At 37.0% G+C, this 17,739-nt stretch overlaps 2 protein-coding genes across 2 annotated transcripts; both read left to right on the top strand.

The window, feature by feature from the left end:
- The first annotated feature begins 234 nt into the window (after positions 1 to 234).
- Positions 235 to 5,593, top strand: LOC133987952 (protein lifeguard 2-like). Its single transcript, XM_062427446.1, has 12 exons — positions 235 to 362; positions 1,662 to 1,752; positions 2,635 to 2,723; positions 2,898 to 2,962; positions 3,067 to 3,120; positions 3,222 to 3,272; positions 3,371 to 3,410; positions 3,956 to 3,993; positions 4,246 to 4,333; positions 4,478 to 4,573; positions 4,819 to 4,872; positions 4,994 to 5,593. The coding sequence occupies exons 1-12, from the start codon at positions 348 to 350 to the stop codon at positions 5,141 to 5,143; spliced, it is 831 nt and encodes a 276-aa protein (XP_062283430.1). The 5' UTR covers positions 235 to 347; the 3' UTR covers positions 5,144 to 5,593.
- Positions 5,594 to 8,376: 2,783 nt separating this feature from the next.
- Positions 8,377 to 17,532, top strand: senp1 (SUMO specific peptidase 1). The gene is made up of 18 exons (XM_062426948.1): positions 8,377 to 8,948; positions 9,215 to 9,273; positions 9,402 to 9,583; positions 9,676 to 9,751; positions 9,871 to 10,069; positions 10,195 to 10,339; positions 10,435 to 10,556; positions 11,043 to 11,320; positions 11,439 to 11,499; positions 11,749 to 11,787; positions 11,890 to 11,974; positions 12,071 to 12,211; positions 14,746 to 14,877; positions 15,121 to 15,324; positions 15,416 to 15,495; positions 15,626 to 15,710; positions 16,364 to 16,459; positions 16,554 to 17,532. The coding sequence occupies exons 1-18, from the start codon at positions 8,815 to 8,817 to the stop codon at positions 16,614 to 16,616; spliced, it is 2,181 nt and encodes a 726-aa protein (XP_062282932.1). The 5' UTR covers positions 8,377 to 8,814; the 3' UTR covers positions 16,617 to 17,532.
- The last annotated feature ends 207 nt before the right edge of the window (positions 17,533 to 17,739 follow it).

The following is a 17,739-nucleotide window of genomic DNA, read 5'->3' as shown; positions in this document are numbered from 1 at the left end:
CTCTGGACTTCTCTCCTAATAACGCATCATGGAGTAATCCATCCTCCCCATTTTTCCTGGTGGTGTGGTTCAGTCCCGACTTTTTTCTATGCTGCAGCTTTACCTGGATGCTACTAGAACATCCCTCTGTGGGTGAGGGAGGGGTATCTGCACGAGTCTTAACTGCGTTGTTTTTGGATTACATCACTGTATCGTCAGAGAGTGAGCAGGCAAGAAGAGCACTATCAGTCAACTGTCATTCCTGAGCCAGACTGCAAAAACTACACAATTGAGAAAGACGACACCAGAGACTCATTGACTGGGTTTGAATAAAGAACAAGGCAGCCCACTGTAGGACGACAGACATCATGACACAGGGCAAGGTATGAGCTTGCTTTAATCGTGTCATCCAAATAATCTTTCAGTCCATATCAGATAATTACCGACAATTAAAACAGTTTTGGAATTGTCTGGATCCGGCCTAGATTGTTACGTAACAGTCGGTTATGCGTGCATAGTCCATCTGTCAGTTTTGTTGTATAATGTTTGATGACAACGCAGGCTATTTAGATGTGGATACCACCAGAGTCACTTTACATTTAAAAACAATTCTAGGAATTACTACTCAGGGTTTGTGTCCCACAATTAGGCCGAAGTTATCCATCGTGTCGCATGATTAATAATATTCACGATTTGGGCAGTTACATAGTTTTATGACATCTTAATGCTGTGGTAAATGTTCATTTCATACGATAATTTATGCATCTCACTGTTGTTGTTTACCTTCGAGTGAAATGCGTCACAGTTTGTTACCAAGTTGCGTCACCATGACAACCAATTTCTTTTTTCTGGTTAAAGAAAATAATATTTATAAGTCAGTCTGATAATAGAAAAGAAGCCATAATAGATCATCAAGCCATATTGCACAATTCAACTGGAGGTTGTACATGTAGTGGAAGGAGTCTTTTTTTTTTTTCTTTTCTTTTTTTTTAAGTTGTTTTGAAGAAGGTCTGACATAAATGACAAAATCTGGGCTAAAAAAATTAAGCCAATAGCTCAATGCCATATTGTTGAATCTAATGTACAAACTGGTGGCTGTGCATGTAGTGGAAATGTGCAATAATTAATTGAACATGAAACTATATACTTCAGTGGTTAATCGTGCTACTGTACTTGCATTAGTAAAAATCAACACCATTATATTAATCTAACCTCTATAATTGAGTAGTTGAAACATGAGTTGACATGTAGGCCTAACACGTGAAAACAGTTGAATTGTGATTTAAAATCAATGAAAACACTTTTCAGTCAACATGTAAGCTTTGAAAGTAGTTGAACTGTCAGTGTGAAATGATAGTATGTCACTTAAAAGTGCAGCAACAGTAATACAGGTTATAGTTCTATTGTCGTTACTCCAATAAACGTAATACATTTTGCACATACTTACAGCAGCATAAGCACTAACTAAACATTTGCAACTCAGTCACTTCTCATTTTCTGACATGGAAAAGCTCCTGCAGTATGGCTCACTTGTAATCATCCTGAAAAGTATGACTGACTCCTTATATAGTAAATGTTTTTCAGAGAGAAATAGGCTTGCATATGAGTTATGTCACACTAGCTATATAATTAATATACTGTACATTGGGTAACTTTCTTCATTTATTATTTTTTTGTGTCAGTTGTCACTTGCAAACAAGTCCACCAATGGCTCCCCAAGTGGACAGGCATTGGTGCCCCCTGCTCCTCCCAGCTATGAGGAAGCCACTGCGGGTATAAACTACACCTTATCCTTCTATACTATATCATAAAGTTAGTCTATGCCATTACTTTTAACAAATACATTTGCTAATGTTTATCTTTTTTGAGTATGGAAGTAGAATAAAACTTCACATATTTGTATTTATTTCAACATTGAAGACTTCGATATAGGATACAGACATATGGGTCAATGACGTATAAGGATTTATTTAAAAATAATAAATATGGGAATATCTATTGCAGTAATTCAAACATTAAGAATGTTGAGTACACATAAATACATATGAAAATAGTAAATTAGGTGTTTTATGTGTTTTTCCATCTCGATGAATTAGAACTGACCTTAAAAAAGTCATGTGGTGCAACCATGATCTATCGTAAAATAAATGAATTTAAGTGTTTCTAAACAAATTATTTGCATGTCCTTTAAGTTTTTGTAAATAATAATCTCATATTTATGTTCTATAATGTCACAGTTGCCTTCTGAAATGTATGTAAGACTTATTTTTCCTGTAAATTGCTTAGAAATGATTGAAAAAATTTAAAAATACAATTAGTTAAGCATACTGTATCAGTGATTAATATTAAAAGTGATATTTTACTCTGAATTTAATACAGTTATTGGTATTATTGGTCGCACCACATGATATTTTGTCACTTTAAATAACAGAAAAATTACTAATAACTTGTGGTTTTTGAAAAGTTAAAGTGATTACATATAAAGGAAAGGTACTACATATATATGGTATTTTTTTTATCAATGTAAACCTTTTTCTAACTGAAAAAAATGCAGTTAGACTGAAAATGTAGGCGTCACGTCATTGACCCATATATGAGATTACATAAGTATATGTTAGCTTAATAAATTCAAGAAATCTTACATGTGTTCTTTAGGCACCAGTGCCCCTTGCTACAATGATGCAGAGATGCTCACAGAGTTCACGTGGGATGATCGGAACATCAGGAGGATCTTCATCCGTAAGGTATCAAACCTTTATCATTACATTGATCATAACGTTAGCTTTGTTGTCAATACTATGTAAAACTGATAATGTACATAAAGTGAGCTTTGTCAAACTTTAAAGGTCTGATCAGCACATACCAGCAAAAGTAATCATTATTCAATGTGTTGTTCACTCTAACTTGCTTTCTCTTAGGTGTATGCCATCCTGATGATCCAGCTTTTGGTAACTCTTGCTATTGTGGCTCTTTTCACTTTCTGGTGAGTGTTTCAACTATCTTTTTACCTCATATTTAACAATGTTAAACTTAAAAATCTAATAAAATCCATTGCATTGTATTTACTTAACACTAATTTACTTTTAGTGACCCTGTTAAGGACTACATTCAAAGCAACCCAGGGTGGTACTGGGCCTCTTAGTAAGTAACAAATAGAATCACTTTCAAGTCAGTAACACATAATTACTCGCTGATGACTTCTACCTTACAACATATCTAACATTATTTCTGTGGTTTTACAGCGTTGTGTTCTTTGTTACTTACCTGACTCTGTCTTGCTGCTCTGCACCAAGGTTAGCTAATATTCCTCACAGTTACATAGACAACATAAAACATATCATTGAAAATCACTGAAAATACAGAAAATCGTTTCCTTTCCTCATTCCTGCAGGAGACAGTTTCCATGGAATCTGATCCTGCTTGCAATCTTTGTAAGTATAGATTGTTTAGACATTTCAGATATATTTTTTATGACAGTGCAGTGTTTAAAAAACCCAAAACCTGCATACTGAGTTAAGAATTGCAAACAGTACATTCATATTTTAAAAACTATTTTTGTTGATGTGTAACTTTCATTCTACTCTTGATTTGGATTTGTTCTATCACAAGTATGATAACAGTTTGAATTATCTCAAAACAAATTTATGATATAACTTAGTTGTAGAAGAAGGTTGCACAATATGACAAATTTCCGAGTTAAGGAGGACAAAATACTAAAGTTTTACTTGTTTTCTTGCTCACTTTACAATGTTGATGTGTGTGATGTTAGCCAAATACACAAGTGAAATGTTTGAGTGAGTATTTTGTCTGTCTCTTGTTATTTTTTTTTAGATGTGCTTCCTTTTCATAGTTTTAGAACCAATTTATGATATATTTACATTGAAGTGAATGCTCTGTAGTCATGACTTATCTGAAGCAAAGTAGGATTTGAATAACTGATTGCATTTTCACATGACTGTAATATGTCATGTTACAGACGCTGTCCCTCTCCTACATGACAGGGATGCTGTCCAGGTAAACTCCTGTGTTTGTTAGTTGTAGGTGACTGGCTTGCGTTACTTTGTATTGCATCTCGGCTTTGCATGCCTTCTTCGGACTCTTTCTTTAGCCAGCTTGATTATGTAGCAACGACCAATACTTTTCTTTGCAGTATGTGAAGATGTCTGCATGGCCAGTAATGTGGACATAGATAAAACTATGCTTTGCATTTATTTCAAATAACTTGAAATATTTTCACCATGTTTTGTATGTGTCTTGTTTCAATAGCTTCTATAACACCAAATCAGTGGTACTGTGTCTGGGCATCACAGTAGCAGTCTGTCTCCTTGTCACAGTCTTCAGCTTCCAAACTAAGGTGAGAATTTTACTTGTACATTATGTCGATGCAATATAAAATACTCTATAGACTATAAATATATATAAAACACAGGATTGAGAGTGAAAATCATTTGTGTGTCATCTTTCATGCTGTTTGATTTAATATGTTCCCTCCACCCAGGTTGATGTGACATCATACCAAGGTGTTTTGTTTGTCTTCTGCATGGTCATGTTCATTTCTGGACTGGTGCTTGCAATCGTCCTTCCCTTTCAATATGTAAGTACAACTATCCACATCAAGCAGTTACACCAATTTGTGTCATATAAAACCAGGAGATAATAAATTGACAGCTTGGCAAATTTGAGAGACTAATGCAGACTCAACTCTAAATGGAGGTCAAATTTAGTTACTATATCCTGGTTGATCCCTCATCCTAAGCTTTCCTGTCTCACATTGCAGTATGCATCTTTTGTGTGGTGATCCACATGTAAACATTTAATTAAGTAATTTCTGCTATTTAGGTACCTTGGTTGGATGCCATCTACGCTGCCTTGGGAGCCATACTGTTTACCATGGTAAGAGTACAGACACTATCAAGCCATTATAGATAGTCTAGTTCATATGCTGTGTAGAGTATCTCATTAGAATCTGAAACAAAAACAAGTGTTTTACTTGCTGTTTTATTGTCTTTTGTAGTTTTTGGCATTTGACACCCAGCTCCTAATGGGGAATAAGCGATACACCATGAGTCCAGAAGAATACGTCTTTGCCACCCTCAACATCTACTTAGATATTGTCTACATCTTCTCCTTCTTCCTCCAAATATTTGGAACAAAACAGGAGTAAATCAGCTATCATCCTAGCTTTCTGGTGTACAGACAAGGGATGCATCAGTTTGGACATTAAGTAGACACAATGAGAGTCTTATTTTGGTGATTGTGATGACAAATCTTCCAATTGTAACAGCTTTATTTTTTGCCTGATAATGATACTGGTTGTGAAGACTTTGTGAATCTCGTGTACAAATAAACATGTACATAGCCAATATCCACACCCAAGATGTCTACAACCTTTCCCTCCTCTCTAGCATGTTGTGGACTTATAGTGTGTTATGGGGCTAGTTTACCAGCTTAAAACATTCAGTGGTCTTCCCCATTTGACGTAGATAAAACATACTGTGAGTGTCCATCTGAAGCCGTATGGGTGTCTTCATATCCATGCCTGCATAGGTTTCACAAACAATAGATGCCAATACTCATTAAGAGGTATTTTTCTCCAGTACATTATGCATGACTTTGAAAAACCGCAGTTACTGTGGGTGTTGTTGTGGTGCCTGAAAGGCTAGCACAAATGTAATTGTAAGGTTTTTCCTGTGTTTTCAATCATATGTGATGTTGTCACAGTACTGTGCAAAACAAGAAAACTCCTTCAATGTTAACAGTTCATAGATAGTTGAAATGGATTTTTAGCTTTTGAATGACAACGTAAAAAAAAAAGTTATTTATTAGATTTGCTTTGATTTATTACTTTGTATGTGAAGTGTTTGCTTATATTAACAATTCAATGTTTTCAAATTATTGTAATGTATATTATTAGTATGTCATTTGTCTAATAGGCTATATGTGTTTAAACCTGACTTCTTTTGAATGAAGATTATTTAGACAAAACTTTCCATGAAAAAGTAGGTTTTTTTTCATGAAAACTACTTAGTTTGGGCAAACCTTGATTGTCGACATTAAAGTCTTTAGTCCTGACAATATTCTTATTATTTGGTTTGAAATGATGACAATATAATGAACTATAAACATGGCAGTGCCATACATGCATTGGTTTACTATAACTTTTGTGGAGGGACTTGAATGCTGTATTTCATGACATTTGAAGTTTATTTTTCTATGACAGAATGATACATTTCAGAAAGTGTGTGATATAAAATAATTAAAAAGTCATTGAAAGTGGCCTTGGAATATATTTTATTAGATGATGCAGTGTATTGTTTAACAAGCACCCTGCATTTCATTGTAGCATTGGTGTTACAGATTTAAATTAATAAAGGATGAATGTGTGTAAATGTACTCACTGGTTCAATGATGTTGTACAATTCTATGTTACCTTTTCTTCCAGTCATACAAAACTTCATGTAACAAATTACATAATTTCAAGCATAACTATAATATTATGGTACTTTTCACAAAGTACAAAAGGAAAGTCAGTTGCAGTTTTATATTTTCATCCAAGACATCCCAATGTTGTGGAGATGGTAACTATTTAAACACAATCGAATAGTCTTACTAAATATTCTGAATATATTCCTAAAATAATATTACCTTTAATATTCATTTTGTAAAGTATAATCTGAAGACAAATGCAGAGCAGCAACTGTTTAAAAAAATCCTATTGAATGTCCATCAAATTATTTCCAGCCAACCTGTAAATTGTATGTTTTAGTCCATTTGCTCAAATTTAGGTATAGTTTACATAATTACTGACCACTTTCCAAAGCATTATATAACATTTTATCCATTTTCCTACCTTCCAGGCAATCATTTGTTTCTGCTCATTTCTGAATGGTGTTGAAATTAACTTTTAGACATGTGGATAATCTTTAACAATGATTATAATTGGGATTGTATTTCCAAAGTATTCAGATGCTTTACTTAAGTAAAATTACTAATGCATGCAATGTAAAAAATTCCAAGAAAAAAAAGGGGGAAAACGTAGTAAAAGTATTGTTGTCAAAGTATTGCAGTAAAAGTAGTGGTCCCTCTGGCTGATATATTATTATCATTATTAGATCATTAATACTAAAGCGTTAGTGTATAAGCAGCATTTTACGGTTGTAGCTGCTGGAGGTGGAGCTAGTTTGAATTACATTATGTACAGTTAGCAAGTTTAGTCCAGTGGATCCCAACGTAGAGGTCAGGCCCCGGCAAAGAGTCAGCAGATAAATCTGTGGGATTGTGAGATGTTGATTCTTTCCCCCCATGTGCTTCTCTCTCCTATCCTTTCTCTCTCTCCTCTTTGGCGCTATATAGATAAAGATTGATTGATTGATTGATTAAGATGATTAATGGAAGAGGAAAGAAGAAAACAAATAAAGTTCTGATACACAAATTTTTTTTTTTAAAACAACAACAAAAAAATCTTTATCAGAGAAGTAACTAAAGCTGTCAAATAAATGTAGTGGAGTAGAAGTATAAAGTAGCATAACATGGAAATACTCAAGTAAAGAACAAGTCAAAATCGTACTTAAGTACAGTATTTGAATAAATGTACTTAGTTACTTTCCACCACTGGCAATATCAATGTAGTAATATGCAGGTGATTTAACTGTACCTTAGACCTCAGACAGATGTTTCTGATTTATAGATTTTTCAGCTGTAGACCTATACCTCCCACCTCGTTTGTTTTGAAGCCATAATTATATTTTGTAGTCATATTTATGTTTAGCTCAAAAATGATCCATATTTGTCCAGATTCTCTGTTTATGTGACTGTGTGTGTAGTTTCTCCTCTTGTAGTTAATCAGAGTGGACTTTGGTTGGGTAAAGGACAGGTGCTACCATAGACATATGGATGTTATTTACATATGCTATGTATGTCTATGGGTGCTACTGCTTGGACTGGTGGCACAATAATTGCCACTACAAAGATGAACTACTATCCTAATCTAATTTTTGTTTGTATAACTTCTATCTCAAAAATTACAAAAGTAAATCAACTTGTGATATTGATTTGCATCTTTTGGACCTGTAAAAGTAAGACTTTTAGGCTAAGTTTTTATACTTAACTACCTAATTGTGAATTATTAAGACTTCCATCAAGCAGATACACAGAGGGCATGACACTGACAGGGATAGCAGATGAATTATGTGCATGTGGCGTCCACAAGTGAAAGTAATACAATTGTGCTCATAAGTCAACGCCGGCGGGTGTGACGTGATTTTAAATGCTTTCCTCCGGTCTGCTATTACCCAGTAAACATCCGGTATATTCGGACTCACAGCAACCAGCCATCCAATCAAACGGTGCGATGGCACAGCGTCTTGTTCAGCCATGTTGTGGTTTTGAATGAGGAAGAAGCGGGAGATGTTATTCTTCAACGAGTTTTTAATGCAATTTAAAGTCACGTTAAGGATATATAAATGACTTAGAGTGAGATACAAAATGGTAACCAATTTTCCGAACGCATTGGTTGCGACTTGTCGCATTCCTGTTGGAATTTAAACATACTTCAATAAATTAGCCGTGTAGCTAACAGCGTTAGCTAGCAAGGTAGTTAGCAGCGTGTGCTAGCTAGGCGACTAGCTAATTCTCAGCTACCTAGCAGCTCTTTTTCTGGGAAAGTAACATGATATTTGTGAGTAGCGGTGATATTTGAAATAGCCTCAGGTAACCTGCCTAAGTCGAATGACGTGCATTAGCCTAATTTGGTTTCACTATATTGACAGGTAGACTGAAAGCAGTTACAGCGATTTATCCTCACACCAGCGGCGTTATTCACAAAACTTTAGAACCATGTTGACTAAAATCTACGAATGGATAGGAACAGGCTTTGCCAATTTTCGCAATGGCGTACCAGCTGCGGACCACTCTGATGCACACCGGGCTCCAGGAGATGGTCAGATGAGGAGGAAAAGACCAATTGAATGGTATGGGCTGTAACAGCATTATTCCCATGTGTAACCGAGCGCCAGTGTATTTAAAAAGACACTGAATGAAACTGACTCCAGGTCGTTTTGAAGTTATCCAATTAGTCTGTGTTAATGGCGTTTCTGTGGAACTGCCATTAATTGTCTCGATGGTCATTTAGCGTTTCAACCATATGTTATAATGTGAAGACAGCTGTTTGTCAGTTTATGGATCTGAATTGAATATGTGAATAACTGAACAACACCAATCTCTCTCTTTCTTTAAGTTTGGAAGATGGACATAACATTGACGAAGATGGCTTAATGATAAAGAAATCTCGAATGGGTAATTATAAAATCACTCACTTTATTAGACATCATAGTGTGAATATCAATGAGGATATAGTTAAATCAGTATAACACTCCTTACAGACGTGTTTGTTTGTCTGTTTCATGTTTGCAACTTTTTAAAAGGAGATCTTATTGACACAGTCAAGATTGCAGCCGAAGGGGTTAAAAGTCATAGCTCCGGTGTGGCTGCATGGATGAGGAACAATGTGAGCCCTACTTTGAGAAACATACTGCCTACTTCCCCTGGTCCTCCACCTGGTGAACCACAGCCATCAACATCAGCAGAAGTCTGGGCCGGGAGGCCGGTAAGTAAATGATTTATGGTACCTAAATATAAATATGTAAAAACTGTTTAAATTCCTTTATTTAAACATGTCATGTATGTGTTTGGTTAAAGATTGCTGAAAGAAACTCCCTGGATGATACATTTGCTGCTCCCTCGACAACTTTGGAATGGAAAACATCCAAATCATGTATGATTATCTCATAAAGGATTGTATAAACATTATGGATGCTGTATGTATTTATTTATTTATTTATTTGTGTCACCTTTAAGCTCTTGGTGTTAATTATTGAACTTTTTTATTTCCAGCCCTGGAGTGGTTGCATAATGAAAAGTCCATTGTGGGATCTAAAGTCTGTAGGCGACAAGTATGCATGAGTCCTACACATCGTGAAGTGCCAAAAACAAATGGGCACTCAGTCAACTTGCCACCCTCCATCACCCCTAAACTACAGCCCACTCCACGGCTTGGCAGGCCTTTAAACCTGAGACTGCATGGAACACCAAGGTACCTACTACCACTTGATTTCTGTCTCCTTTGTCGTCTTTTTGAATTTTATTTTTTGCTGTGTAGTTTATCATTATACTGAGTGGGTTGATGATGTTTGATTACCAATCATTTTGTGTCTGCAGTTTGTTCAGTGGATTTGGTACAACAAGCAGCTCCTGCACCAGCATGTATGAGAAGACCTTTCCTATCAAAGTGGTGCAGAGCCCGACACACAGCACCTCATCTGTCCACATACACAGGGCCAAGCCACACTGCACAGCACAAGAGGTCAGACATCAGAAATAAGGCACCATGTGATGCACCTGCTAATTTGGCTGTTGTATTTCTTTGTTCATTTCGTGGTTCTTACTTTGTTTGTCCAGTCTGTTCGTGAAGAGGAGAAGGAGGTCTACAGGCAGCTTCTGAACATGGTCTCAGGTGGTCAGTCGTCTTGTCTTCACAACGGCAACTCACACATCTCCTTCGTGAGGTCACACAGAAATTTGTACGTATCCATACAAAGTTGGAAGGCTTCAACAGCCTATTCAATTGCTAATGAAACATTTAAGGGGCAGTCAGAGCAAGGAGGCACAGAAGAGAGAGCACTTTCAGAAATCATCACAGGCCTGTGGGGGGCTCCGGACGCATATAAACATAGCAGTAGTACTTTATCAGAAAATACTAGTTTTTCTATCAAATGCTCACTCTGCATAGATTGGAACAACAGATTGAAAATGTTTTTACTTGCAGACCTTTACAGTAATCAGATTTCAAAAGTGCACTAATTTTCTGATACAGTGAAGAGTGACTAACATTGATTCTTTGTAAAAACAGCAAAACAATAATATCACAGTTTATACAAAAGGTCTAATTACTCACGGAGTATTAATAAATGTGTATATATTTCAGCAGTTCTATGTCCATCCTACATTACTTTGTGTTTGAAATTACATCTGCCCATCTTCTCTTACCCCTGTCACTTTCTCAACAGCACCAGCTTTCTGACCACCAGCCGCAGACTGCTACAGTTGTCTTCCCCTACTAGGTCAGCTGTAGAAGGAACTTCAGACGGACCCAACAGCCCTCCCAGTCCCAGGGGGATGTCGAGCCAGAGCTCTAGCAACCTTCCTAGCCCTGTGGGGACCTCCAGCAAGACAGGGAACCAGATGTGGTCTGTAGACATGGACCTCAGCAGGGCAGCTACCCTCATGTTGGCTCCTTCCCCATCTGCTGTGCTGGATACCTCCTCTCAGGACACACAGTCATCAGGTAAGATTGTCACCCACTTGTGTGTACACTGTAGAAATGGGATATCATAAGTGATTTTAACTTGTATATAGTTTCTGTATTATTTCTCGGGTTGTGACCTCCTGACCTTTTTTTGCAGCTCATAATGGCGACTCAGTAATTATTGTAAATGAGCAAAAGGGTAAAAAAGGCAGCTCAAGGTTAGTATTTTTCCGTCACTTTTTTCTATTTTGTTTTTTCTATTATTTTTTGATCGGCTTCATTAAATAGCAGTTAATTAATGATTAAATATAATACAAGCATGGTCAGAGACATGGGCATCTAAACATTTTATGTTTAATTTAATCATTTTTAATCAAAATTTACATGAATGCATTACATAGAGAGTATGACCCTTGAGTGTGAGTAGGTGTTTGTCTGTAAAGAGTAACATATTTCTGTCCTTACAGTGTGCCATGTTTCCAAGCGGAGTTATGGATCAAAGAATTGTAAGTACGCTCCAAAGTGTTTTCATTTAAAACTAATTTACTATTTACTGATACTACGTTTAAACGGGCCCACATGATGAAAATGTTCTTCTGTGACTGTAGGACAAGTATGTATGACTCTCGGGCGAGAGAAAGACGGAGACAGATAGAAGAACAGGAGGCCCTGGCTGCCCAGCTGCTGCGACAGGTAAGTGTGCACCAGCTCTTATTCTGGTTTGATCTTATCTATTGTTTCTCCACCTCCCATTGTTCAACTAACCTGTGTCATGTTACTGATGCTCAGCGCCTGTCTGAAGACGTGCAGCGAAGCCCAGATGTAGAGGTCCATGTTAGAGTTCCTTTGGAGAAGGAGGTTCCTTTGACTCTTATCATTGAAGAGTCGAAGCCTGTGGAAGAGAAACCAGAATTCCCTGAACTCACAGAGGTATGATTATTGGCTTTTAATCTGTATGCTGCTACTGTGTATAGAGCTGCCGCGGTTAGCGCATTACCACGGTAACAGAGTCAAGCTGATCACTGCTTCATCACTGAGTGAGCGGCTCAAGTGATGGGACATCAGTTATTCTCTCAAGCATGGCGTAAAGAATGATGTTCCTGCTGAATGACTATTCCTGCTACAAAATCAGCCTCTTAATGACGACACTAACAAAGACTGGTTATAAAGAATAGACTATTACAGGAATAAATGCATTTGAAAGGTTTACTGAAATGGTTTGAATATGTAAGTTTTATTTCTCCTGAAAACACATCTGAAAAAGTCGGCTCTCTCATTTTTTCGGGATCTAGACAATTATGTATTCAAAGCAACAGATATTGTTTTTGAATGGAGTACTAGTGTAAAGCTGGCTCCTATACAGAATGTTGCATTATCGGTTGTTTCTAGCCTTAATGTTGCTAGGCTGTTTATAAGTGTTTTAAGTGTTTCATTAGTCCACTTTAACCTGCAAGAGTTTCTGAAGGCTTGTGTAAAGAGGAAATAAATTCATGAAAAGTTAAAAGGAGTCTAAAGCTTTTTTTTGATATCTCTACTCTCTACTGCCGAAACGGAATATGTCAAGCTGCCTAATACCGTTGTCACAGATGATAAAGAGCTTAAAAAGACAAACAGGCAGTCTTATAAATGCTAACTGCTGGAGAAAATCATTTTTGACTAGGTCCAACCAGAGCTGGGGACTCGGACTCGCGACTCGGACTCGAGTTGCACTTAAGTCTCACTAAACTGTGACTTCAGACTCGACTTGGACTCGACCTCAAAAGACTTCAGACTTGACTTCGACTCGAGACTCGCGAACAACCTTTATTTCATGTTATTATTATTATTCTCATTATTTATCTGTCATTCATCTTTTTGTATGATCTCTGGCTCTGAGCTAGATGTAAACACCAACGTCATGCCACGCGCATGCGCCATGTGTGAAGCGCGCATCTTCAGTATCAGACATTGACAATGGCGAGTGCGATAAGTTCAGCAGGAGTGCCTCAGATCATTACGTTTGGATACAATGCCTTCACACTCCCGTTTTTCCCTGGTTCTCCCATATTTCGAAACCATCTCCCGCCGCCCTCCCGTCATTTCTCCTGTAATTGACAAGCCCCAAAATTTGTTTGTTAATAATAATAAGAAGCGCACAATAGCAAAGGTTTTATTTTGAAAGCTCAGACAGGAAACCACCGCAACTCTTATTATGCTTAGTGCCACTAACTTAGTGGCTCCGCTACTAATTATTAAAAAACACAACGTTGCGTTAACTATGGTCATTTTATATATATATATATATATATATTTTATAATATCCCCACACATTCCCTGCTGTGTGTTGTGTTAAGCAGCAGATAAAAGGCAGCTTGGAGAAAAAAATAATGAACATGTGTTTGTACCACAGTGTTAAACTGCAGTGCAGTGTTTCTGTGATGTTCATGTTTTGTTCATTTTGTTATATTTTACAACATTGTTAAAATAATTATTTTTTTGTTGAAGAAAATACAGTTATGGAATTGAAATAATTCTTAGTGTATGTTTCTTCACATCACATTGCAGTAGATTCTCTATAGTGAACCTACAATTGGTACATTTTCATACTGTCCTATATCAAGGTCTTTGAATATATGAAGGAATTTGAATTAGTGTTGGCGAGAGACTTGAGACTTGACTCGGACTCTTGACCAGAGACTTGAGACTTGACTTGGACTTGACCCTCAAAGACTTGAGACTTGACTTGGACTCTAGCTCAAAGACTTGAGACTTGACTTGGACTTGTAAAAAATGACTTGTGAACAGCTCTGGGTCCAACAGCCTAGGAGTGTGTAAGTATGTCACTATGTTTCCAATAACAGATGAAAAAGTTGAGGTCATCATATAATCAGGGTCACCTTGGATTCAAGCCAATGCGGTATTTACGAACCAATTAATTTATAAAGATGAGGTTTAAATTTTATTTTTGTTTGTTTGGCGGTCACTGCAACACTTTCAATAGCTTTGCTCATTTGTGCAGTAAGGAAAAAAAGCAATACTGCAGCAGCTCTAGATGTGTGTATGTAAAATTTAGATGGCCCTCCCAAATATGTAGGTATATGAGTGTGTTATTCATGCCTTAAAGAGGTAGAAATGCAATTGAAAGTACAGAATGACTACATGTTTTCCTGAATAGTGCATTCATGTAGAATTGTTGGTTTTATTATAAATTTTTGGAGGCTGTCATGAAGTGTTCTTGCATGTATGCTGCCCAGGTTAAGAGTACACCCCCCCCCCGCACACACACACACACACACACACACACACACTACTGAAGTCCCATTTGGTTCCAAACAATAAGATGAGAAAACATCAAAAATGTAAATTCAGGATGAGACGGGGAGGTTTCAGGTATTTGCAGTTTTAGGACAGACTCGTATGCAGTGAGTGTAAGGGTATGGTCTATGCCCTGCATTTTCACATATATGCTGTCTCTTTCTATGAAGGAAATGGAGGCGGAAATAAACAGGGTGCTTAAAGGAGGAAGTCCTCATGAAGTGTTAAGTGAAGGTTTTGGTCTCAGCCTCAGACGCAAGGACCTGCAGACCCTCGGCAGCCTCAATTGGCTCAATGACGAGGTGAGTACAGACGATGCTCAAAATGACACCCCAGGCCATGGGTCTCCATGTCTGAATTACCTTAAGGCATTAACATTAGACCGGATGGACACCTTAGTCTCCTTTTGATTATGTATCCAATTAATATTCATATGGGATCGTGTTTTTAAAGTACATGTAGTAACTGTTACACTTACAACTGAGCTATAAAGTAGAACTTGTCCAGTCAATTGAAAGTCGGTCTGTCACTCCTTAACCTCTCAGGTGATCAACTTTTACATGAATTTGCTGGTTGAGCGCAGCAAGGACCCCAACATGCCATCAGCCAATACGTTCAACACCTTCTTCTATCCCAAGCTGCGCAGCAGCGGCTATTCTGCTGTCCGCCGCTGGACCAAAAAGATGGACATCTTTTCTAAAGACATCCTGCTGGTTCCTGTCCACTTGGGGGTGCACTGGTGCCTCTCTGTAAGTCTTAATGACTATAATTGTCAACCTGGATATAACAGTTTTGGCATTTACGTTGCAGTTTTTTTTATTGTGAAACTCTTTCTCTCAGGTGGTGGATTTCCGGAAAAAGGCTATCATGTATTTTGATTCTATGGGAGGAAACAATGATGAAGCATGCACAATATTGTTGTAAGTTTCAGTATGAGATATGTTTGTTATATTTGGTGGTGATACATTTGGAATTGGTGAGCTCAGTGTAACTCCTGCATATTGGTTCTTTATGATCCATTAAAGTGTCTTTACTTACTTGTTTCCCCAGTGATTACCTGCAACAAGAAAGTAAGGACAAAAAGGGCAAAGAACTGGATACCTCAGGCTGGACTCTGCACAGCAAAAAGCGCAATGTAAGTCCTTCGCACATTGGGGCTGAGAGCATCAAATAGTCCATTTGTTGTGCTTTGTCATACTGTCATCACACTGCATGCATTCATAAGTTTCAAGTGGGTTTCCATTACCAACGCATAGTTACAGGTCTGGAGCTAGTTGTTCTTCCATCCTTAGCCAGCTTGTCCAGGTCTGTGCTGCAGTGCAGCATTCAGAGTCCCCACAGATCCTTAAAAAGACTTAAACTGTCTTAAATGTATTTTTTGATATTCAAGATCTAAAATGTCTGGAGTTGTAGGAGTTAAGCCTTAAATCTGATTTGAGCCTCTTTTTCAATTTCAGTAAAACTCATAACTGTGAATACAGTAGTCTAATTTGTTGTATTCTTTTGCAGAAGCAATGGTATTATTTTTTCCTTTAAAGTGTTTTTTAAAAGTCATTAACTTTGTACTTAAAAAATGTGCAGATACCCTGAGCATTGTTACCAGCGGACTAGTTTTAATATCCATGATAACTTTTTCTTTATCTCACAGTTGTTTTATCCGCACATTTTTGTAATTATACAGGATGACCAATTCTGGATTATATTGCACCAGATACACAGTGGTGCTTAGTTGAGTTGACTTGAACCTGTAAATGTCTGTTAACAATGTTATTCCTCCTTTTCTCTCAGGAAATCCCACAGCAGATGAATGGTAGTGACTGTGGAATGTTCACATGCAAATATGCAGATTACATTACCAAAGACAAGTCAATCACATTTACACAGGTAACTACAATCAGCATGATGAGGATTTATCTGGTAAATCATAATAGTGACCCAACTGCAGCTAACATGACCATTTTGTTGTTCTTAAACACAGAAACACATGCCCTACTTCAGGAGAAGGATGGTTTGGGAGATTCTGAACCATAAACTTTTGTGATGTCAAAATGAGGATTATGTCCCAATGTTGCAAGTACAAACTGTGATGGTTGAGTCGTGTTCAACAGGAGAATCCACTTCCAGTAGTCCTTTTTTGGGAAAAACTTGTACACCAGCTCTTCAGATCCAGAACCAAACTCTGCCAATCTCCATCCTCAAAAGTCAATCAAGCCTTCAGCTGAACTTGGATCATGAGATGTTGCTGGAGCACCAAGCACTGCCTCCCGGTCCTCTACTCCAGTTTGTTGGGTTTTTTTTGGTGCACCAATGGAGTGATTTTGAAATCACACCTTGTACTGGCTTACAAACCATACTCTGCTGCAATTATCAGTTTGATTCAGACACACACGTTTACATGTTTTTGTTTTGCAGGGAGATGAGTGCATCATGCTGCATTGTTTTTTATAACAGCAGTAATACTACATTTTGGTATCACTGTCACGATTTGATACTTGTGGTATGTGCAAAAGAAGATTGACTTTACAATGAACATATAAATGCCCAAAAAAATGAAACTTTGAATGGCATCTAGTCTAAAAATCTTTGTATTTGGGCACAAGATTTATACTTTTTTTTCTTCCTGCAATATAAATATTTTCCCTAAAACATGATTATTTTTGTAGTTTGTTATTGATTAAATGCACATAAGTCTTTAAATGTGACATTGCCTCAGAGTGTGATTTGTAATGTCAATGAATTGCTGTCTTACCTTTCCACTGACCTGCCAGTGTAACAACATAGTCTTACACCCTGAAGTAGCAGGGTAACAAGTTTAGCCATTTCCTTATATATGAGTCTTGATAAAAGATTGTAAATTAAGTTTCAAAGTCTATTTTATGTATTTGAGAGTCTTTTGATTTAATTGCAATTTTTGGGCATATTCAGAATATTTTGAACTTTGTAAAAACATATACAGCCTCTTGAACAGTGTAATATACTTTCTTTTTTTTAATTATGTATTTCCTATCTATTTTTATCTAGATCCAAGTCTGTTTTAGAAATAAATTCTCTTGTATTGTGAATATTCTTTGTGTTACATCAAAAACATTTGCATTTTATATAAACACTGCCTCATTTCGATAGATTGATAAACATTAGAAAACTTAAATGTGTGTTTTGGTACA

Source organism: Scomber scombrus, chromosome 10 (genome assembly GCF_963691925.1).
Source record: "Scomber scombrus chromosome 10, fScoSco1.1, whole genome shotgun sequence".
Taxonomy (NCBI): domain Eukaryota; kingdom Metazoa; phylum Chordata; class Actinopteri; order Scombriformes; family Scombridae; genus Scomber; species Scomber scombrus.
Note: the sequence above shows the minus strand (reverse complement) of the source record. Positions and strands in the feature narration are given on the sequence as shown.